The sequence below is a fragment of the Papio anubis genome, chromosome 15 (assembly GCF_008728515.1).
Source record: "Papio anubis isolate 15944 chromosome 15, Panubis1.0, whole genome shotgun sequence".
NCBI classification, from domain to species: Eukaryota; Metazoa; Chordata; class Mammalia; order Primates; family Cercopithecidae; genus Papio; species Papio anubis.
In genome coordinates, this window is record NC_044990.1 from 14,318,201 (window position 1) to 14,342,434 (window position 24,234).

Below are 24,234 nucleotides of genomic sequence, written 5' to 3' on the forward strand. Positions count from 1 at the left end.
CCATTCTCCTGCCTCAGCCTCCTGAGTAGCTGGGACTACAAGCGCCGTCACCACCACACCTGGCTAATTTTTTTGTATTTTTAGTAGAAACGGGGTTTCACCGTGTTAGCCAGGGTGGTCTCGATCTCCTGACCTCGTGATCCACCCGCCTCGGCCTCCCAAAGTGCTGGGATTACAGGCAAGAGCCACCGCGCCCGGCCTTCTTTGCCAGCTCTTACATGAACAAAAGAAGATTTCTGTGGATGAGGAACAAAGGGAGATTGGCTTTAGGTAGATACCACAGTGTCTACCACATAGATTGTTATGTCCTTGAGAATTATTGCACAGCACTGTATGGATGGAAAGGAAAACTAATCTTTGTCTATCCTCCCTTAAATAGGCTACAGACATTTGAAAGACAGGGACTGTGTTTGATTTATCCTTTGATCTACAGAACCTAACACAGTGCCTAATTGCAGCAGTGCGTTTAAAGTGCTATTCAGCTAGGGTTACGTTGTATTGCAACTTAATCTATTCTCTTTAAGCTTACAGTGTAAGACCAATTCACTGACATGTATACACATGCTCAAGATATTTGCTAGTAGAACGACAAGATTAAACTAAGATATTAGTAGATAATGAAGCACTTATATAAAATACAGGTCAAAGAAAAATGCATTTCATCTATCAAAGAAAATGAGGTTAGTTCTGCAAGACTTGTTCTTATTGAATCTAAGCTGACTCATAATAATCATTACTTCCTTTCCCAAGTGCTTACATACTATTTGTTTAGTCATCAATTTAAGAATTTACTCAGGAATTGACATTAAGAACTTACGAATGGGTCTAACTTTTTCCTTTTTAAGAGTAATCTCCTGTCTTCTGGCATATTTCTCAATGATTCCTGAAAGATTACTAATAGAGGTTTCTATATGGCATGTATAATTTCCCTCAGTATTCTTTGACTTGTCTGGACTGGAATTAATTTAAAACAATCAGAAGCTCTTTTACTATATTTCTTACCTATTATGAGTATTGTTTCCCCTTTAACCACATTTGGTCTCTTTTTGACATTTGGAAGATCATTCTTTTTTTTTTTTTTTTTTTTTTTTGAGACAAGGTCTCACTATGTCACCCAGGCTGGAGTGCAGTGGCATGATGTCAGCTCACCACAGCCTTGATGTCCCCAGACTCAGCAGATCCTCCCACCTCAGCTTCCCAAGTAGCTGGGAATACAGACATATGCCACCACACCCAGCTAATCTTTGTATTTTTTATAGAGATGGGGTTTCACCATGTTGTCCAGGCTGGTCTCGAACTCCTGGACTCAAGCAATCCACCCACTTCAGCCTCCCAAAGTGCTGGGATTACAGGCAAGAGCCACCATGCCCACCTGGAAGATCATTCTCTATAAGAAAACTGAAAACAAAAGAGCGGTTCAGTAGTTTTGGTCTCTCTGTAATTCATAATGCCATTCTATCTTTAAACATCATTTTGTTGTCCTTGGCTTGTTTTCCCCCCAAAAGCTCAACTAATTATTAGTTTCCTAATAATATTCTTACAGACTCAGTTTTATATACTTCCCTAGATATACATCCTTAGAAGTACCAAGTGGCAATGGGGAGACCCTGCATCTAGGCTTAAACCTGTCACTTAACTGGGTAACAATACGCAAGCCTCACACTTACTAGGAATTCAATAAATATTGGTTGAAAGAATGAATAACACTACTCAAGCAGAATGGCACTCTTATCTACCATAAAATGCGGAAAATATCTTTGCAAGAGATATTTTGATAATCTTTTGTGCTATGTACAAGACAATGCCTATTAAGATTCCATGTGAATACTCATGTTAATAATCCATGAGTAACAGAAATAGCCTTAAGTCTGTTCCCAAACTGAACACCAAGGCGTTCTGAGATATCACAGTGAATTCCCAGGGGTACTGCAGGGCATTTGTTAATTGTTTAGGGAAAAACAGCAACATTTGTCAGATACCACACAAAGTATTTGCTCGAGTTAGTTCCAAGTTTCAACTTAGAATGATTAGATAGGGCTGCATTTTTTTTCAGTGACACCTCTGAGAAACTGGTGTTTGGTGGCTACTGTTTTCAAAAACAAGAGCCACATGAAAAATCAGTGTGGAACAGGAAATGAATGTGATGGTGTCAGATCTGATTCCAAGGTTTCAGAAGCTGTGCAGTGTCCAACAGACATACACACCCCATTAGTAAATGTGGTTATTTAAGAATGAAATATAAATATTTCTCTTTAAGTTTATGAGTATTGTGTTTTCAAACAGCTACTCAGTTGTTGAGATGTTAAATATTTATTGAGTTGTTTAGAGCTAACTACTTAATAAACACAATTGTAAGATATTTCTCTTGGCCAAGGAGCGCTATGAAAAATTATGGAGATACTAAGGGTGCCATGAATTGAAAAAGTTTGAGAACCCCTGTCAATCAGTTTAAAAACCCAATGGCTTTATCATACTTTTCTAAATACAACGGCTTTCATTATTTTTAGATGAACATGTTGAACCTGGAAAGTTTCATAATTTGGACAAATTATCATGGTTTATTCCTTTAGGCTGTTCCTATGTCCCTTCTTCTGGACTCATGCATTTTTTCAAAGTTCCCAGTTGTTTATATTTTACACCATTGCAGGGATATTGTACAGGCAGATGCTGTGCGTGTGTGCACACTCTGTGTGTGAAGGCAAGTCTAAAATGTTCATTGACAGACATTAAGTCAAATGCATGTAAGCAGTTACCTGACTACCTATCTACCTACCTAGTTGACATGGAGCAGATTTGCTGTATTGTTTAAAAACTACTTGATTTATCTTAAGTATAGTTTTACTTTTTTTTCTTGTTGATTTGTAAAATGCTCATTTGTAGCTGTGATTTTACAAGTAAGGTTGCTTTCAAACTGTTTTATACTGAGTAATTAAGTGTATCTTCTCCATAATGGAATTCTCAAATATTGCTAATTTCTACAATTAAAATATATTTTCTAAATCATCTAAGAATGATAAACCATAAATTATTTTAAATTGATTACCAAACTAATATATTAGTTAATACTGGATTTTTTAAAATTAAGAATTAAAGAGACTGTGTTTGTTATGCTATGCTTAATTGCTAGGAGGATATCATTGGCCACTCCTCGACAGCTTTATAAATCTTCCAATATGACTCAGCGCTGGCAAAGAAGGGAAATTTCAAACTTCGAATATTTGATGTTCCTTAATACGATTGCAGGTAAGATGTCTCATTCTTTAATCTAATAATATGTTTATGTTCATCAAAATCATGGTAATGTAGCCTGATGTAATACATTTTTCTCTTTGGAATTCAAATGCAGCATTAGAGAAAATTTTGAAGCACTCACATTAAATTTTATCAGAAACTGTACAAGCTTATACCAAACTCTTAGATGCATTTATCGTTGAAGAGGCTTTTCCTTGCTCTCCTTCTGCCATTTCCTTTGCTGACAGCTTTGTCTGAAGGTTTATTAGAGTCAACAAACCATTGCCAGAGTGTCTGGAAATAATAATGGGAAAAGTAATTTCACTACTTTGTCATTCTCAGCAATAGCAGCTAGACAGGAGAATAACAACAGGTTTCTGCCTAGTACAGATGTCACCTGGATTATGGCATGATTAGGTTACAGCATCTTTTTTTCTTAAAATCTGCAAATAAAAATACAAAATCAGATTACATTTTCTAAATTATGAGTAACTGCCATCAACCTCCACAGTACCACGATTGCAAATCAAAAGGAGGTAGTGGCTTTCTTTTCTGCTAAATCAGTGGTTGTCGGTGGTTAAACATGTCTATGAGATTTAAGTACTTCATCTTTTTTCTTAAGCTCCAAAAGCCCTTATTCATGATGAATTACGAAGAGTTTACTTCTATAAACCAGGCTCTACAAAAAGTTTTTGCAATTAGATGAATTTAAATAACCACATAAATAAAGATGCTTACCGTAATTATTGTCTTGTTATGAATGAATGTTCACAACCGTGTATTTAGAGCAGTGTTCTTCTCTGAATCATTACTTTAAAAATGTAACTATGTAATATTATTCTTTTTTAATCTATCATACATAAGTGTGACTGTAGATACTATAGGTGTATATTAAATATGGGTAAATAGATACATATTAAATAGACAAAACTTGATTTGTCCACAAAAGGGAATAAAGCTATTTGATATATTAAAATGCTTTTTCATTTTAATACCAATACATTCATGTATATATGTTCATATATACATGCATTTATTCATATGTGTAGTATACACACATATATATCTTGAATAAACCTGTTTACTCCCTCAAAGATAAAAGAAATGTATTGTACTATTAAATTAGCATATTATTTATAAATAGAATGAATTTAAACATCTGAAATGTAAAGAACTTAATTTCATTAGCATATTTAAGTAAATAGCATGGTGTAGCAGAAAGAACGGAATTTTCAGCACCAAAGAGAAGAGAGAGAGAATCCCAGATCTGCCAACTTTCTGTCCTGGAGCATAAGTTGAATTTTAACTTTTAACTCTATCTTGGACTTTTAATCTTTTAATATCAATATTTAATATGTTTACATATGTTGTAATAACTGGTATGTTTGGTCTTATATCATCTTGTTTTATACTAATTTTTAATGTTCTCTTGCTTTTTATGTTGTTTGTTCTCTGGCTATACGAATGCTTTTTTGCTCAGTGATATTGTGATTTAAAATATAAACACCTTGTTATTAATTCTCCTAGAGATATTACATTTTTAAAAGCCTTATAAACTATACTTTTCTTAATTTGAACTCAAAAATGAATTACCATTTTTAAATGATACGTGAGTAAGACAAAAACCCCAACTCAATTTTATTTCTCATTCACTGTTTATCTTTGCAAATATAAATTACTAGCCAGAATCCAGGTTATTATTAGCTTCATACTCTGGGTTCTCTGTCTTTTTGCAAATTAAGAAAGATTTCAAACTATTGAAATTATGTGTTCATGCAGTGTATTATTTTCAGCTGTATGGATCTTTACCTGATTTTGGGGGATGATATTCTCTGTACGTTCTTGTGTAACATTTTTCCATATTCCCTGTATTAGCTTTTTGTATTATCTGCTCTTGAGAGACCTATCAAGACTTAGTATCATTAGACACCGTTAGATGGACTTACAGGTTTTTTTCCCTTGGCTGTGCTAGCTATTTGGAACTGTTCGATATAAAACTGGAGGGCAGGGTGATATACCTCACTTCCAGTTCAGTTTCCAATGTAGCAGGCAATCATATTAAATGGTTTTGCTATTCTAAAATGAGATTTTCTCCAGGCTCTGGATGGAATGTTTTCCAGTTCATTGTTGTAAAGGTCTCTTCTAGTCTCCATCCCTTCCCACTGCATTTTACTCATGTCAGGTCAATTTCCCACAGTGTGGTACAGTACCACCTAACTACTACCCACTTCATGCCTGTTACTCTCTGGGAGTCTCTTTATCTGTCCAACTCTGGAAAGGCTGCTGTGTCTAAATCTGGGTGAGATAACATTGTCATCCCTTCTAAAAGTTGCACCTGAGCAGTATAAAGCCTAATATGCTTTTTTCTATTTGGGACAATCTTTGGGTTTCTGAGCCAGAGCATGCAGACTATCATGGGAATTAAAAAGCATCTTTCTATTCTTTTTTGAATCATTGAAGTCTGCTTTATTTATAACATGAAGATTATATAGGCCACTGATTTTTTCAAAACTTGCTGGGTACTTCCTTTGCAATTATTATAACTAAACATGAAAGCCTCACTATTGTAAGCAATGGGATAAAAATTAACAATAGGGACTAGGAGCACAGAACACTTACAGTCTAGATGAATTAGTGAAATACACATAAATAAGACATTTTAGGACGGCTGATAGTAAATGCTGAGTCATTGCTACAGTGAATGCTGCATGAGCTCAGCAGAGGGGAGGTATTTTAAAATGTGTTTGGGGAGAAAAAAAAGAGAAGAGCTTCACAAATTTCTGCCAGTTGTATATATATGGTGTGTTCAGTGGACAGAATTATCATACCTTGTCTGGAGTAGAGAATTATATATAATATTGGAGCCTTAGAGAAGAGCCAGATTTATAAAGAGGTTTTTAGGAGTCAGTATAGTTTTGGAGTAGAAGGGAATGCGATGTGGAGCTTTAGGAAAATTAAACTGATAATTATGTATGGCATAAATCAAAATTGAGATTCCTTGGCATTAGTGCTATAAGGAGAGTATTACAGTAGTAATAGTAAATCGTTACTGAATATTTACTATGTACCACATATTCTAATTTTCTCTGACTACAGAAGCAAGTAAAGTATGGTTTCTGCCTTTAAAAAGACGTAATATAGTGAAGAAACATATGTATACCAGTAATTCCACTAAAAAGTATTAGAATGAGGAAACAGATATGTATACCAGTAATTCCATTAAAATGTATTAGAATATATAAAATTGTGTGCAATTTTATAATGTATAAAAAGTATTATAATGGGAGTATATGTGAAGTCATTTGCAGTAGTCAAATCTAGAAGCCATTATTTATAACTAAGAGATCAGAAAAAGCTTCCCATAGGTGACATTTAAATTGGAAATTGAAATATGGTTAAGAATTCACTAGGAAGTAGGCAGAGGGCATTCCAAGAAGAAAATGTGAGGTGAAGATTTTGGATGAGTATAGTGGCAGCAGGTATGGCAAAAAGAGAGTAAATGACACTTTGTACAATATCATTATACAAAAAAGTTTCACTGTAATTTGCTGTAGTTCAGTGGTTATCAAAATGTAGTCCCCTGACCAGCATTATTACCTTGGAGACCTGTTAGAGATGCTGATCCTCAGACTCCTCCTCAAACCTAGTGAATCAGAAGCTGGCAACCTGCCTTTCAGCAAGCCCTCCAGTTGGTTCTGATACAAAAAGTTTGAGCACAATTGCATTAGCCATTTAAGATCTAATTATCAGGACAAGATTTGCATATAAAACGTTTAAAACGTACAAGAAAGTACAGGATTAAGTGCCATTCAGTGTAGTACAAGTTTAGAGAAGTGAGAGATTAATATGAAATAGTCTACTCGAGGAAACCTTCTTGGAAAAGATGAGCTTTAAATGAACTCTTCAAGGATTTTGTCAGATGTGGATGACTATCCAGGCAAAATAAACCTTAATAAGTAGAATGACAATTGAAAAAAATTATGAATATGGATATCCTGAGGTACTCTCCCTGGATATATTCCTATTAATTTAATTCTTCCTGTGCCATCATCCTGAAACTAAATAGGAATGCCAGTTTAAACTGAGCACCAGCATTAAAGACATGGGTGATGGTTTTATTAGAGAAGCTTCACTAATGCGGTGATTGAATACTTGTTAGTGCAGCAATTAGATTTGCCTGTTTTCCTGATTGGTGGACAGTGTGTATCCATTCATCTCTTCTTATCAAATCACCCTTCAGAGTTCTCTTATGATCCTAAAATAAAGGGTGCTCTAAAGATATTAAGTTGTACCAGTATCACTTCAATGAACATGGGTCCTAAAATAATCATACTAGTTTATAACACTGTTTTAGGGATACAGTTATTGTTCAGGAAATATTTATTTCATTTGATTGATTGAAACTTAAGATTTATTGTTTCTAGATAGGATGTTAGTCTTCTTTTTGACGAACTGTAATTTTTAGGTAATCTAAAGCCAAGAAATGTTTGGCTTATATTTTGTCATAATATTTTTAAACATTTTTATTTGATATCAAGATTGAGAAAAAATAATAGTATTTTTATTATGTCTTTGTTTTGTTTCATTTTTCCTACTGAAACATTTCTTTGTTAATAATAAGAACTCAGAAAACATGGAAAGTAAGTTTATGATTATTCAGTGATTTATAATGTGCCAAACATTGTTCTAAGGTCTTTATATGTATTTGCTCATTTAATCCTCACAATAGCCCCATGAGTTAGGTTCTGTTCTTATCCTCATTTTACAAAGAGATGAGGTAGAGAGTAGCTAAATAACTTGGCCCAAGTCATAGGGCTAATAAGTGACAAAGTCGGGATTCAAACGTGGGCAGTTTAGCTCCAGAGTTTTCATTCAGTTACTACGGCATACTGTTCCAGGATATTCCTGGTACCATACAACTTCACCCTCAGTCACCAGCCGTAACTTATTAACTGCTTTTAAAACCTAAATAATTAATGGTTTAAAACAATTTTGTCATTTTCTTTTACATTTCATCAGATTAACCCTTTGAAGTTTATTTACTGTCATGACTCGTAGATACTGATATTCTAGCACTAGATCTGGGCCTGGAATTATTATCTTTAATGTAGAAGCTAGCCCTGTTTTCAGTTAAGCTTTAGATCAAAAGAAAGAGACTCTGAGACAGAGATTTGCTTGAGGATTTTTACTGGAAAAGCCCTTGGGATCAACATCTGTGTGGGAGTGAAGAAATTAGAACTGGGCAGAAGGAGGATTCAGACGTAAGTGTAGTTGTGACAAAGGCTTCAGTAGATCCCATGGGGTGCCTGGGCTAGGCTAACCATTCAAAGTTGTCTTGGCTTGAGGCAAGGGAGCCAGGTCTTCATTACCTCCACTCTGCAGCCATTGGATGCAGACTCCTGGGAAGGAGACATGACTTCGGATTGGGGACTTTCTTCTATCGATAGCAATTCTTGGAGATGGGCGTAGCTGAACACCACCAGCCATCAACACCACCAGCCATCAACGCTCCCAGCATCCACCATACCAGCAGTTCTCAGACTTCACTGTATCCAAAGCAGGATTGCTAAAACACAGATCTTTGGTCCCCACCGCCATAAGTTCTGATTCAGTAGGCTTGGATTGAGCTGCAAGAATCTGCATTTCTAAGAAGTCTCCATTTGATGCTGATGTCATTGATCTAGGGACCACACTTTGAGAATTACTGCCCTGTATCTATATTCTTTAAAAGACATACCTAAAACTAATTTTATTAATCTTCATATAGCACTGTCAGTATCACACATGTTGACTCTTATGATAGGGCATCCTTAGCATTTTATGTGCATTTTGTCTTCCCAATGAGAAAAAAAGTTTTGCTCAGTAAATACCCATGAAATTAAGTTACTTAATATTTATTTTTGTAAATATTTGCAGGATTTTATGATCTATTATGTAAATTCACTAGAATTACTGGACAAGGGATTTTTAAACCTCTTGGATTAAAGAGAAGTATTACAGAATTGGAATCTGTTTGAAAAGATGAAACAATCTTTTCTGGCTTCACATGTTTAAAAATATAGGTCAATGTGACCTAATAAATTTCGTATTTTCTATAAATATTCTCCACAAATATTCTATAAATAATTCTAAGACTTCGATTAAAACAGTACCAAACTCTACATTATTGGTTACTGTCTTGCACTCTCAGATTTATCTTTTTTCCCAAAAATATTATTTTAGTATGAAATACAAAGTACATTTTATGACCCATTTCTTAAGGTGTCTCATACTTGACCAATTTCACTTTTCTCCTTTCTAGATGCTTTTAAAAATAAGACTCTGTATAAAGCACATGGTCACAGTATCATAGTATTAATGCATTATGCAGACTTTTTACACCCTCCTGTGGTATGTGTACATATGCATAACTGCATATAAATAAACTCACATTTACTGTATGTAAGTTTTGTAAACATACTTTACATAGTAACAGAAGCTTGTCAGATATTCAGGAAACATATTTAAAAGACAACTAAAATTCCATAAACGTGTTCTTAGGCTTTGTTTTATTCTATTTATAAATTTAATGAATGTTCATTTTAGAAAATTGGAAATACAAAAAATGGTAATTTTAAAAATTAAACCACTCAAAATTCTAACCGTAAATATCACAGTCGACATTTGGGTGATTTTTCTGTTTTTCTTTCTCTGTGTGTGGTGTATCATTGGGAACCTATAATGTATACAGGTTTGCTTTCTGCTTTTTCCATTTCACTAAATATTCTTTGAAGGCATGACTTTTAAAACTACATGAGAGTCCAGTTTAGAAATATGGCATAATTTATGTAACTATTTGTGAAACACTTGATTTTTTTTCAAAGAACTTTAAATTTTAGATGATTATGTAAAATAATCTTAATGATACTTAGAGTTCTACTTAAAATGTGGTTTCAACTTTCAGTTCCCAGATTGACCTGATTTCTGTTCGTTTTCTGAAAAATACAACCTACACCTTATTTTATACCTTTTTAGATAATATTATGGAAAAGATGTTGAAACCTGTAATTCTTGCATTTTAAAACATAGGAGAGTGACTGCTAACGTAGCTTTGTATAAATGATCCCCTGTTAAACTTGAGAATTTTTTTTTAAGCATTTTGAGTTGTTTTTCATATGATAACTAATGAATTCAGCACGACTTCTCCAACCCCAACCTTTTTCTCCTGTTTAGCATTTTCCACTTTTTTACTTTGTGATGAACAAGCCCTCCCTGGTTAATTATGTATATATTTAGCTACTGCATGTGTTGGGCTTATTATTGTCATCTAATTAGATGTAACTTGAACTGCTTGCTTCTAGAAAAATCATTAAAAATTCTTTCCTAATGACCTAGAGATGACAAAATGTCTGTAAAGTGTGAAGAAGCAGACAAGCACAGGAACATCGCTCTTAAAGAGTGTTAATCCAGATGCTGCAATCATCTAATTAAACAATATTTTGCTGTCATTAACATTTTCACCAAGGAATTGCAGTTATAATTTCTTTGTCAGCTGTCTCTAGATCACTTTACCTTCAAAACCAAAGTGCCATATAAAAACATTAAATTGGATGGTTTAATTAAAAAGTTTTTTTTTTAATGAAGAAACATATCCAGTGATTCTGAGATCTCATTTACTGTGTTTCACTTTTATTATTTGAGTAGATTAGTGTCATAGGCTTGCAGTATTTAATATTCATCTTCTAAGATAAATTCTTATAAGCATAGTTAGCAAAATAAAGTGTACATATATATTTATATGTATACACATATACATACACATATATATACACACACACAAATATATATATATATATATACTTACCACTGCTGGAGAAGGAAAGGACCCTACCAATTATAGCACCAGTGTATTTACTAAATATCAACTATCCTAAAGAAAAAACAAAACAATTAGTAAATAAATATCTAGGTATGCCAGAGCCTAACAAGTATTACTTTGGAAATATCTCACTTTTTGGATGATTTAATGAACAGTATTTTTTTTTTCATTTCACAAAGATGTTCAGTAAAGTAATTAAAGGAGTAATGCTAATTCATGATTAAAACATATCAATGCAAAACCCCAAAGTGCCACTTAGTCACTCTTTTTTTTCCATGTAACATTAAATACATTGTGCATTTTTAATTAAAATCAAATACATATATGACTGTCCATTTTGATAGGCTCTTATGCAGAAATTGTTATTAAAAATAAGCATTAATGTCATATCTATTTATAAAGTTTATTATATTTATTAGAATTAAAATAGTGCTATAAACCTCTGCTAATTTAAAAATTACTAAAATTTTCTTCTTAGCACTTATTTTCAAAGGACCACTCAAAGATTATTTAAAGTGAATTGCAAAAAACAAAATGCAGGACAGAATAATAGACATGAAATATGGTTACTGGCATCATTCGTTTTATGTATACGTGTGTGTGCATTTTTAAATAATGCTTTTCTTCTTTGTATTTCTTTCTAAAAATAGCATTATATCTTTTTTTAACTTTTAGGTTCAGGCGGTACATGTGCAGATTTGTTATGGGGTAAATTACATGTCACGGGTGTTTGATATACAGATTACTTTGTCATCCAGGCGATAAGCATAGTACCCAATAGGTAGTTTTTGGATCCTCACCTTCCTCCTTCCCTCTACCCTCAAGCAGTATCCTTTTCTTTCTTAGAAAATCATTTCTATTAAAAGGCTAGGGTCTTCAAATATGGTCTATATTTTTATGCTATTTGCATTTATACAGTACATTTAAATACTGTGTTTATGTAAATTGGCTTTTTATTTTAACAGTTTTCCTTAATATGTAAGTTATAAAACTTCATCAGAAAATATTTTAACAATTGTGGTATCTGATTTTCATCTATCAATTAATTTATTTAAGTAATATATGTTATATCTAGATAGGTAGCATCAGCATTATTCTGTTAAAAAATACACACTGGAATACTTGCTTTTCATTAAAATCTCCAGATTTTTAAGTAGAACAGTTCCCCTCAGAAAATGGAAGAGCTCTAAACTCTGCCATGGACCCATTTAGGATCCCAGAAGTAGCTCTGTCTAGCCAATCTGTACTCTTTGTTTATATACATATATATAAAAAAAAATGAGCCCAATCAGGTGTCCTAGGTTAGCATACGTATGAACTATTGGTAATAAATTTTCAAGTTTAGAATTGTACAGCTTTTATTTTACAATATTGGTACTGTTTTAGCAGATTATTGTCATGTACCAAAGACTTTAATATGGCTCCAAACTCTCATTTAATCTCATTATTATTCTTCACCATAGACTTAAATACAAGCAGGTTCATCGATTGCTTGAGCTACCTAGCTGCAGACATTTTCTTCTAGTTTAATGTAGACATTCACAATATCATTCTCTCTCATATATACCTCTATGCCTTTGCATAATCCTCATCTTCTAAAGATAATGTTCTGCAGTTTTCCTTTACTTGACTTACGTTTGTTCATCTTCTGAAATTTGGATCATTTTATTCCATTTTTATCACATGCATATCCATTCCATCAACAAACATTTATTGGGCAGATGGTATGTGCCAACACAGAGAGATTACAAAAACAAACAAACAGCCCAGCCCTGACATTTATGAGTTTACAGACTGGTGGAGAGGCAGAGAAGTAAACGGTGATGTGTATCAGGTATAATAGAGGTCTGTATGAGAACTGTGGTGGGGCAACACAGGGGAAGCCCTAACCTAGCTGTAACCTCATCCCAGTAAATGCAAAGTGGAAGCAGTATTCTGCTGCCATTATCCACACCTATATTACATACTTACAGCAGTTTATACACTTAAAGCAATATGCAGTTTAGTTGTAAAATGCAGAGCTTCATATAATAAACAGATAAAATAGTCATCAATAAAATGTTTTCTAAATGTATTAATTAATTTGGTTTGGTGCTTACAATTGCAGATTTTAGTTCTTACTCAGATTGTAGTTCTTTTTTTTTATATTTCACAGTTATGTTTTCCAACTGCTATAAGAGCAGATATCATTTAATGTAATTTCCTGATGATGAACAAGATAATACCTGCATATCTATATTACTGTGATAGTACATGTGGTGTGTGCAACCACGGCATACTGGATGAAATTCATATCACTAAATACCAGTGAAATAGCTGTTTTGTGTGAATTTTAATGGAAATTTAGAAAATTACTGATAATTGGATCATAACACATTTTTATAAAAAATAATTTTGTTCAACAAAAGTTTTCTTAGGATCCTGTTTCTTTGATAGCCATTCTTTTAATTTCACCTGACCCTATGTTTTTTCAGTTCCAGTTTATGAGGGGGGGCACAGCTTGCTCCCCTAAACTTTCCACATTCCCAGTGTACCTCAATATCATACCTGAAGTGTTTAAGACATTCTACCAAAACATAAACAGACATACTCACCCTAAGATCCAGCAGTTTTTCACTAAGGTGAAACAACGTAACATAAAAAAAAAAAAATCATGAACTTAAGGAGTGAAAAAATGTATGATTGACATCTGCCTCTGTACTTTTTCATCCTAGCTTCAGAGTACTTCTGTCCACTTGCAAATTCTCTGCATTCATTCTTGATATAAGTTTAACATAGTATTCTGTGTACTCATAATATAATTTCTCGATATATATTCATTATAATAGAATACCATCACAGCCGGGCGTAGTGGCTCAGGCCTGTAATCCCAGCACTTTTGGAGGCTGAGGCGGGCAGATCACGAGGTCAGGAGTTTGAGACCAGCCTGGCCAACATGGTGAAACCCCATCTCTACTAAAAATACAAAAATTAGCCAGGTGTGGTGGCATGTGCCTGTAATCCCAGCTACTCCGGAGGCTGAGGCAGGAGAATCGCTTGAACCCAGGAGGCAGAGATTGCAGTGAGCCAAGATCGCGCCACTGCACTCCAGCCTGGATGACAGAGCGAGACTCCATCTCAAAAAAAATAAAAAATAATTAAAAGATAAAATAGAATACCGTCACCTAAGCTGCAAATGTGCAGGTCATTGGGGTGACTTCCTCCATAATTACTTTCAGGGCCTCTAACTGACAAGGCTCTGCTTCCAGGGTTGCAATATTATCTATATCAGCAGAAGAGAGAAGAGACACACATGCAGGAAGTTTCAGTGGGCCAAGCCTTGAAGAGACTTTGCTCACATTCTGTAGATTAGAACTAAATCCCGTGGCCATAGCTCCTTGTAAGGGAGGCTGAGAAATGTGGTGTAGCACAGAAAGAGGAGAATCAATTACAATAACCAGCCAGTAGTCTCTATCACAATCTTATAAATAGTAATTCTGGTTATGTTTTAAAACAATTGAATGAATTCACTTGAAAAGCATTGTTATCAGAGTTAAAGGTATGGTTCAATAAATAAAAAGTTACTTTTCTTCTGAAATTCAGTAGATGCTTTGTAAGAACAGAAACTATTTCATAAGCATTTTGTGTATACAAATTTTTATTTCTGTTTTTCTTTACTAGGACGGACATATAATGATCTGAACCAATATCCAGTATTTCCGTGGGTGTTAACCAACTATGAATCAGAAGAATTGGACCTGACTCTTCCAGGAAACTTCAGGGATCTATCAAAGGTAACTTTTAAACATATAGAAGTCAGCTTTCTTCGTAAGGCTGTAGTCTAATAGTATTTCTGTCAGAGTATAAATAGCCAGTTAATGTTTGTAAGAAAGTGAAACTGGTTATCCTGACTTACACAGTCAGTTTCTAAATCTTACCAATTCTTAGCACAGGAATTAAGCTACAAGAAGATAAACTAGTACTAGCATAGGCAAAATGAAATGGGTATTTGAGAAATAGCACATGTAGGGAGAGGTTTCTCATATATCCTAGGCTTTAAAGTCTAGGTTTAAAACCTAAAATTAGTAGAAAATATGATGGCAAATCATTTCTGTGATATATTCCTTAGATGATAAGGCATGTTATATTGACCATAAAATACACACATTGTAGGGAAATATAATACTGAAAAGAAAGTCAGTTTAGTTTATCAAGTGTCTATCTATATATGAGAGAGAAGATATGGTCCAAAAGATGGCAAGAAAATGGTGCATAACGGTAATAAGAAATAAAAGGCAAAATTTTTATTAGCTTACCTCGTTTATCCAGAGGAAACTACAGTGTGATACTGAACTGTTGGAAATTCAGTGAAGAACTGGGAACTAAGCCCAAAAAGCTGCTCTCTGGTCTAAGCTTACGCCAGAGGCTTGCCTTAAAGTTCATGTGTGTTAGCCGTAGTAAAGTCTCAGCCCATTGACTTTGAATGTATCTCTCTTTTCTATAAGACTTGATTGTCTGATTTAGCAATCCACAGAAAGTTGAAAGGTATTTGTGTATACATTTGGTTTTGGGGGGCAGGTCTAAGGGGCTAATGGACAAGAGCAGCATAAGCTCTGTGAATTAGGGAAACGCCATTACCGCCGATTTAAAATGAATCCCACAGATGGTTTTTAACTCAGCATGCCTGCGCCTGCGCCTTTTCTGGCCTTTGAAAGCTAGACGGTTAAACTTGCTCTTTGACAAAATCTTGTCTGCATGTATTTTATTTAACATTAATTGAATAATCATTACTTAGACATTATAAAATATATATACGATACAAATTCAGAGTATAGATTATCAGGTAGCATATTAAAACCTCATATGATGACTACTATTATGTCTATTGTATTATTTTTAAAACAAGGAAGGAAGTTCTTTTTCTTCGAAATCAACTGGGATATTGTGTTTAAAGGAAACTTACAGACTGAAGCTCCTTTTTTCTCTCCATCTATTTATTCATTCTTTCAGTTGTTCAGTCAACAAATATTTATCACACATGTACTATATGTCAAACACTCTACAAGTGAAAGAGTGTACAGGAGTGAATAAAGCAGACATATTCCCAGCCACTTGGAGGGAGTTCAGCCCAGAGCAAAAATGAAAACTCAGATAGTTAACAGCAATATGAGAGGCCAGCATTTACGAGATAGGTTTAGTGGGAACTGTGCCTCACTGGGGAGTACAGGCTCAGCCTCGCTAAGACATTTGGACTCGAATGTTCTTGAAACCTAGCCCAGCCAAAGAAAATGTGGCACTCATTATGATTAGTATGGTTTATAGAAGGCATCTATTTACCACATATTTGCTGGTAATCATAGATTTTTTCCATTTATCCATGTAGGAAAAAATGAGTTAAAATAAATGAGGAAGTCACTGTTTCTACAGTAACTGAAGATATAAACATTTCAAGGTTCTTTTTTTGTTTTTTGTTTTTTGTTTTAGGTGGAGTCTCGCTCTGTCGCCCAGGCTGGAGTGCAGTGGTGCGATCTCCGCTCACTGCAGCCTCCATCCCCTGGGTTCAAGCGATTCTCCTGCCTCAGCCTCATGAGTAGCTGAGATTACAAGCTCCTACCACCACACCTAGCTAATTTTTTTTGTATTTTTAGTACAGACGGGGCTTCACTATGTTGGCCAGGCTGGTCTTGAACTCCTGACCTCATGATCCACCCGCCTCTGTGTCCCAAAGTGCTGGGATTACAGGCATGAGCCACCACGCCCAGCCCAGCCCACTTCAGGGATTTTATGCTAACCTGTGTAATGTGTATTTCCTTTGGCAGAGCTTTTCCTTTTGTGCCTCACATGTGCTCCTCTAATTTTATATAGTGTCAAGTAAATAATACAGGTAAACAGATGGAGCCTAAATAAATTAGGCAATATGACTAGAAACTGTCATTTTGCAAGCATGTAGTTCTTCATGCTGTGAACAGTGGAATCCATGAGCACTTAAAAGGTAGATAGCTTTTCTTCAAATTTTACTATATTCCATGCTTTAGCAATTTCTTCTTTCTATTCTGTCACCCTAGCATGATAGGAAAATGTTAGCAAATTAAAGCCTGTTGATATGTTAATAAATTACTTGTGCATTGTTCCCATGCTTCATTGAATTTCTTAATAGGAGCTTCTTACAAATGGGCTAGAAACCTGAGACTATCCTGTGTAAAATCCATCAATAAACAAGATTTTAATGTATGAAAATATATCTTATTATACGCCTAATGGGAAAATGACATTTGAAGTATAATAATATAATTGGAAGGAAAAACTACTATAGTGCAATATTATCACAATGAAGAGATGTCCACTAAGAAGCACATGAAATTCTTGTAGTTATAATCAATACTACAAATGAAAATATTAATGGAGAGTTTTACTCTTCAGAAGCTCAAGGAAGAATTGAAATACTTGAATGATATAACGAAAAGCATTCTAAAAGATCTCTAACAACAAGAGTAGTTGTTTCTAAACAAACACTGGGAGTCCTGATCCCAGTAATAATTCTTAGCAGTGAATAATTCTAGAATTTGTTTCAATAAACATGTGGTACCCCAAATAATTTCTATATTCTTCACTATATGAAAGAATTAAGAAACTATGAAATGTACAATGCCAAAAAAATAAATATTTATTTTCTTTCTTTATACCACCACATTACACAGGCTTCATGAAATTCTGTGTTATATCAGTTGGGAAACTTTTGAATGAAAGTTTCAGAAAACACAGCTGAAATTGGCTTGAACAATAATGGGAATTGGGAAAAAAAATCAAGAAGTTGTAACTGGAACATGAAAAGAATGTAGGCTTCGCTCAAATATTTGTTTCTCTGTCACATATTGTGCAAACTTAAGATGTTTTCTAAATTCTCTGAACTTGTTTGCTCATCTTTAAAATGAACACAATCATACTTACATAATAGGGTTGTTAAAAGATTTTAACACCGTAAAGTAGTTAAGGCACCTAGTATAATGCCTGACACACAAGTGGCATTCAGTGAGTGGCAGTGACACAGCAAATTTCCATGATTGTTAGTTGAGAGTTCACTATCTTTGGTATGATTGACAAAAACCTGGTGAACATTTGTTTGATTCCTGTGATTTATTTTTTATTCTAATAAAATTAAAAAGTAATGCCATTTAATAAAATATTTTGAATTCAATAAATAATTCTGTTTTATCATCTGTTTGAGTTATCAAATTATCAAAACTGTAACATCAAAACACTAAGGTTATATTAAATGTTTATTAGAACTTTAGATGCACATTTATTTAGACTGGAATATTTTATATTTATAATATTCTTACTTCTTCTTTGGCCCACTTAATTGAACACTTGGAGAGCACAGGAGCAAAAAAAAAAGTTCTTTATCAGTAAGATTTTTTTAGACCTCTCATTTTATTAGACATCATAGGTTCAAGTTTTATTTATTATGTGTACAGGTTAAAGGCTATGTTTATTGTTTTACATGAGGGACAGCAGATGAAATAATCTGCCTTTGACCTATCTTTTCAACACTAACCAACAGTAGGTTTAGAGATTTCCACCCCACTCGATTTATATAGATATTCCTTATGGAGATGTAACCTTATGGTGAAATCTATCTTACAACATGATATATGCTAGTGTTTCAGTTATTTACAGATACTCATATGAACTCGACTCTTAAAGTATAGTGGTTACATGACTTTGGCGTGAAGCACAGTCTTCTGCTCATTAAAGTGTAAATAGAATTTTCCTATTTCCCAGTCATGCCCTCTGATAAGTGAAATAGTTTCATCACAAAACCAAGTCCTACTAATATTGACATGAACATAAGACATCACATGCACACACCCATTCATCGAGTGGAAAAAAATAGATTTTGTTAACACAGGAGTTGTTTGACTGACAGATGATGATAAGCATAACCATTTTCCCAAATTATTATGCCACTTAATAAAAGGAAGTGATAATGCCTTGAGGCTTTGAAATGTGATAATGCAAATGGATGCACTGAAGTGTGAATACTCTTCAACCATCCACCCTCGATACTGCCAAATGTCTATCTACCACATAGAAAAGAGTTTATATTGGTAAGGTGGGGAATCCACGACTCAGCAATCTAGAGCAAGTTCGTTTGTTTTGTTGTTGTTGTGGTTGTCGTTTTTGAGATGGAGTCTCCCTCTGTCACCCAGGCTGGAGTGCAGTAGCACAATCTTGGCTCACTGCAGTCTCCACTAGAGCAAGTTTCTATGGTTATTTTATCTTTCTTTTTCACCATAAGTTAACAACATCTGAAATGAAATTAATTCCATTTACTTGATCATAATCTACCTAATGCTTAATTTTAAACAACAAAACAGGAAGTATGGGCAAAATACTAGGTGTGTTAGTAGTAGTTAGGATGATATAAAATAAAAGATAGAAGTGTGAATGTGTAAATTTAATTATATACTATCTGCCAAATAACCCTGCTGCCAAGTTTGAAATATTTGTTTCAATGTATGTTGAATGCTGCCTTAACATATAACCCACAGTATGTTGAAAATTGTTTTCATTAGACTTGCTTATATGGCAGTGCTGAGGGACAAGGTATTGATTGGCAGTGTTTGGATACTGTTTTAAACTCATGGGATATTCATTTATTTAAATTAATACTTTTATTCATTCATTCTTTCTTTCATTACACAAGCATTTATTGCCAACCTACTCTGTGCCAGACACTGGAGATACAAAGACAATAAGACTTAGTCCATACCTTTAAGAAGTTACAGTCATTTTTTTGTTTACCCAGTGACATATTAAGCTATTTTCCTTCTAATTGAAAAAATGGAAGGATCAAGAAAAGTGCAACTAAAAAGGTAGACTTCACAGACACTGGTAACCAGAAATAGTGAAGTGTTTTTGTGTTTGTTTATATCTCCACTGTTGCTTGTTGGAGACATAATAGGGTGACAGGGAGCTTTATAGATTTATACAGAACTTCCAAAGCAATCCTAGGCTCTGTTTGCTTATACTAAATGTCTCTTTATCCTCTTTTCTTGTTCCTTCCCACTCAGCCAACTGAATCACCTTTTCAGAAAAGGAGAGGGAAAAAAAAGCCTATAGAGCCTGTTCTGCTTTGAAAATTTTAGGCTGTTGAAGAAGGAACTGAAAACAGCAGGAACACTGTTTAGTGTATGCTCTTAGAAGAATCCTACCTATGGAAAGGAAAAGAGAGCCTGCTTTATGCACTTTAATTTCACCAGCCACATGTCACCTCTGTGTCTAAACCACAGCATTATCATGCAAAACTAGATCAAATTCAGTCTCCTTTAACCTTTCTTTCCAGCTGAAACAGAATATTAAGCAGTTAGAAGTGATCTTGAAACTAATTTGTAGCCCCATCATTATCCTACTTAATACCTGGAAAACTTCTAGAACTGACACATGAAGATTTAAGATGCTCCACTGTTTGTAGGTGAAAGTGTTCACTTTTCACTAAGATACGTAAAACTAATTTTCTTGGGAACTATCTTGGGATAATGATAACAATAATAGCCAATATTTTGCATGTGTTTATTATATGCCAGGCATTGTGCTAAGCATCTTACATGGATTTTCTTGCTTTACCCTCACAACGCTGTGATGAATTGCACTGGTTATATAGATTGCATTTTTTTCCATTTGATACCTATTATTTCTCCATAATACATAGGTAGGATATTCTTTAAAAAAAAAAAAAAAAAAAGCTAGTGATTAATTTCTCTTCTGTATGCCTCTACCTTTTCTAAATGCCCTGGCAGTTTTTATACGCTATCAAAAAAAAAAAAAACAACAACAAAGAAAGAAAAAAGAAAAACTCTCCCTATTATCCAGTAAGAATGAGTTCTTTTAAAATATCCTGCACATTGCTCAGTCATGTCAGATATGAGCAGAGGAGTCAAAAGAAATGTGGTCAGTGAGCCATTCCACACCTCCAAAGCTTTCAGTCCTATGTGGGACTAGCATTCCTGTGGAAGTGCTTAAAGCTGGGTGTGGTGGCTCACGCCTGTAATCCCAGCACTTTGGGAGGTGGAGTCAGGAGGATTGCTTGAGGCCAGGAGTTTGAGACCAACCTGAGCAACATAGCCAAACCCTGTCTCTACAAAAATTTAAATTAAGTGCTAATAGGCTTTCTTTTTTTTTTTTTTTTTTTTGAGTTTCACTCTTGTCGCCCAGGCTGAAGTGCAATAGTGCAACCTTGGCTCACTGCAACCTCTGCCTCCCAGGCTCAAGCAATTATCCTGCCTCAGCCTCCCCAGTAGCTGGGATTAAAGGCGTGCACCACCACGCCTGGCTAATTTTTGTATTTTTGGTAGAGATGAGGTTTCACTGTGTGGGCCAGGCTGCTCTCCAACTCCTGACCTCAGATGATCCGCCTGCCTCGGCCTCCCAAAGTGTGGGGATTATCGTCGTGAGCCACTATGCCCAGCCACGTGCTAATAGATTTTGCTAATCAAATTGCAACTTTAGATCAAAGATTAGCTTTCTTCATAATATACTCAATTCCACCCCATGAAAAAGTGTAAAAAGAAACACATTTAATTAATAGAAAAATATACTCAACACTTCTCTTTATTAATGCTTCATGACTTCAAGTTCTGTTCCTTAATAATGTATTTGAAAATTGTGTACTGATTTGCTGAAGTTCATCGGAGGAGGAAAGGCCATATTAAGCCAATTAACAGTATAAAATTGCAAAGGGAATGTTTAATCCACACTTACAGAACACAATTTTAACGTATTTTAGAGAAACAAATTTTCAAATCATTTAAAGCATTCTTATTTAGAACAACCCAAGACATAGGAAAGACTTGAATTGACTGGAAAGGTGTTGCTTGTTTTTATACTCTATTTTAATTGATTTTGACTTTATTATGAAAATTTTTAAACAAAGAAAAGGTACCAGTTCCTAATAACAATACCCATTAACCAATACCTACATGTTATAATTATTGACAGTTTAGCTTTTATTGGTTTACTAAAGTATTTAAATAAATATATCATACTTTACCCCTAAATATTTCAGTATGAAAAAATATTATTTTCCCGTATAATCAGATCACCATCATTACATCTAACAAAACTAATGACATTTCCCTAATAGTATCTAACACTGTGCCTATAATCAAGGTTTTCTAATTATCTCCCATGTGTCTTAAAAATTGTTGTGCTTAAGCCAGGATTCAGTCAGCGACCACACAGTGCATGTGATTCTTCTGTCTTATTTGTCTAAGGTTAGAATAGCTCCCAGTCACCCTATCACCCCCGCTTTTTTTTCATGATATTGACTCATTTAAGAGAGCATGCCAGTTATCTTATAGAACATAACAGTAACAGCCAATATTTTGCATGTGTTTATCATATGCCAATGCTAGGCTTCTGGATTTGTCTTTTTGTTCCTCGTGTTGTCATTTAACTCACTGTAACTAGTAAGGTTTTGTTTTTGTTTTTTTTTGAGACGGAGTCTCGCTCTGTAGCCCAGGCTGGAGTGCAGTGGCCGGATCTCAGCTCACTGCAAGCTCCGCCTCCCGGGTTCACGCCATTCTCCTGCCTCAGCCTCCCGAGTAGCTGGGACTACAGGCGCCCGCCATCTCGCCCGGCTAGTTTTTGTATTTCTTAGTAGAGACGGGGTTTCACTGTGTTCGCCAGGATGGTCTCGATCTCCTGACCTCGTGATCCGCCCATCTCGGCCTCCCAAAGTGCTGGGATTACAGGCTTGAGCCACCGCGCCCGGCCAACTAGTAAGGTTTTGATGTGTGCTGATTCAAATATCAGTGAAGATTGGTAATAGAAGCTTTTTTTTTTTTTTTTGAGACGTCGTCTCTCTTTGTCACCCAGGCTGGAGTGCAGTGGTGCAATCTTGGCTCACTACAACTTCTGCCTCCCAGATTCAGGCAATTCTCCTGCCGCAGCCTCCCAAGTAGCTGGGATTACATGTGCCCACCTCCACGCCTGGCTAATTTTTGTATTTTTAGTAGAGATGGGGTTTCATCATGTTGGCCAGGCTGATCTTGAACTCCTGGCCTCAAAGTGATCTACCTGCCTCCGTCTCAAAGTGCTGGGATTACAGGCATGAGCCACAGCCCCAGCCAATAATAGAAATTTATATTTGGAAATATTTGGTCAATAACACTTACTAGCCAAAATAAAAAGTTACTATAGTTAATTTAAATGTATCAAAGTTAAAATGTTCACATGTGAAATATATTTCTGGGTCATATAATTGTAAAAGCCATGTAAAATTCTCTCTGTGAGATAAACCAAATTCATGATTAAACAGCAAAAAAAGAGCATATAGGGAAGACTAAAGTCTCCACATTCTCACTGCCCAGAGACAACTATTGATATACTGTCATGTATATTCTTCAAAAAATAAATTATACAAAGTAGAATTACTTGATCAAAACTATATGAATTTTTTAAATATTACCAATTTTCCCCACAAGAAATTTATGCCAATTTATCTGCCAACAGCATTGTGAGATACCATGTTTTCCAATACTGAGTATTATAAAACTTAATAATTTTTGACAATCTAGTTAATAAAAATAGTTTTTGTCTGACCTTTTAACAATTGTGAGTGTACTTACAATTTTTGACTACCTATAATAGAAAGTCAACTTATACTGGTTTTAATTTAAAATGAAAATTTTATTAGCCCATATAACTGAGAAATCCAGGGATGGGTCAGTTCAGGAAAACTCGATCCAAGTGTTCACCAGAATTATCAGGTTCCACACCTCTTACTTTCTACATTGGCTTCATTCTCAAACAGGCTTCCCTGTGTTACAGTGATGATGTCTTTGTAACCCTGCTAGAAAAAGAGCTTTTTCCCAGATAGTTGCAGCAAAGTTTCATCCGATCAAGTTGAATCACATGCCCATTTCTGCAGCAGTCATAGTGCCAATGTGAATAAAATATTATGATTGACAGGTCTAGATCCCATGCCCACCCAGGGAGTCAGGTAGCGAGGTCAGCTCACCTGCACCAGGTGGGGAAGGAATGGTTCACAAAGGAAGAAGGCATAATGAATGCTAAACAGTAAAAAAGAATAGATATCCATTACATTGTAGGAACTGGTACTATTTTTTCTTATATATATTGGAAATTGGCATTTATTATTCTGT

The 24,234-nt window shown here is 34.8% G+C and overlaps 1 protein-coding gene across 11 annotated transcripts in view; it reads left to right on the forward strand.

Annotated features, from left to right (window-relative positions):
* Positions 1-24,234, forward strand: part of NBEA (neurobeachin) — a 739,922-nt gene that overhangs the window by 603,323 nt on the left and 112,365 nt on the right. For all 11 annotated transcript variants that reach the window (XM_031655705.1, XM_031655707.1, XM_031655708.1 and 8 more), the window contains 2 exons: positions 3,128-3,243; positions 14,750-14,862. In XM_031655705.1, the coding sequence (XP_031511565.1) occupies positions 3,128-3,243; positions 14,750-14,862 (229 nt within the window). The remainder of the gene's footprint in view (positions 1-3,127; positions 3,244-14,749; positions 14,863-24,234) is intronic.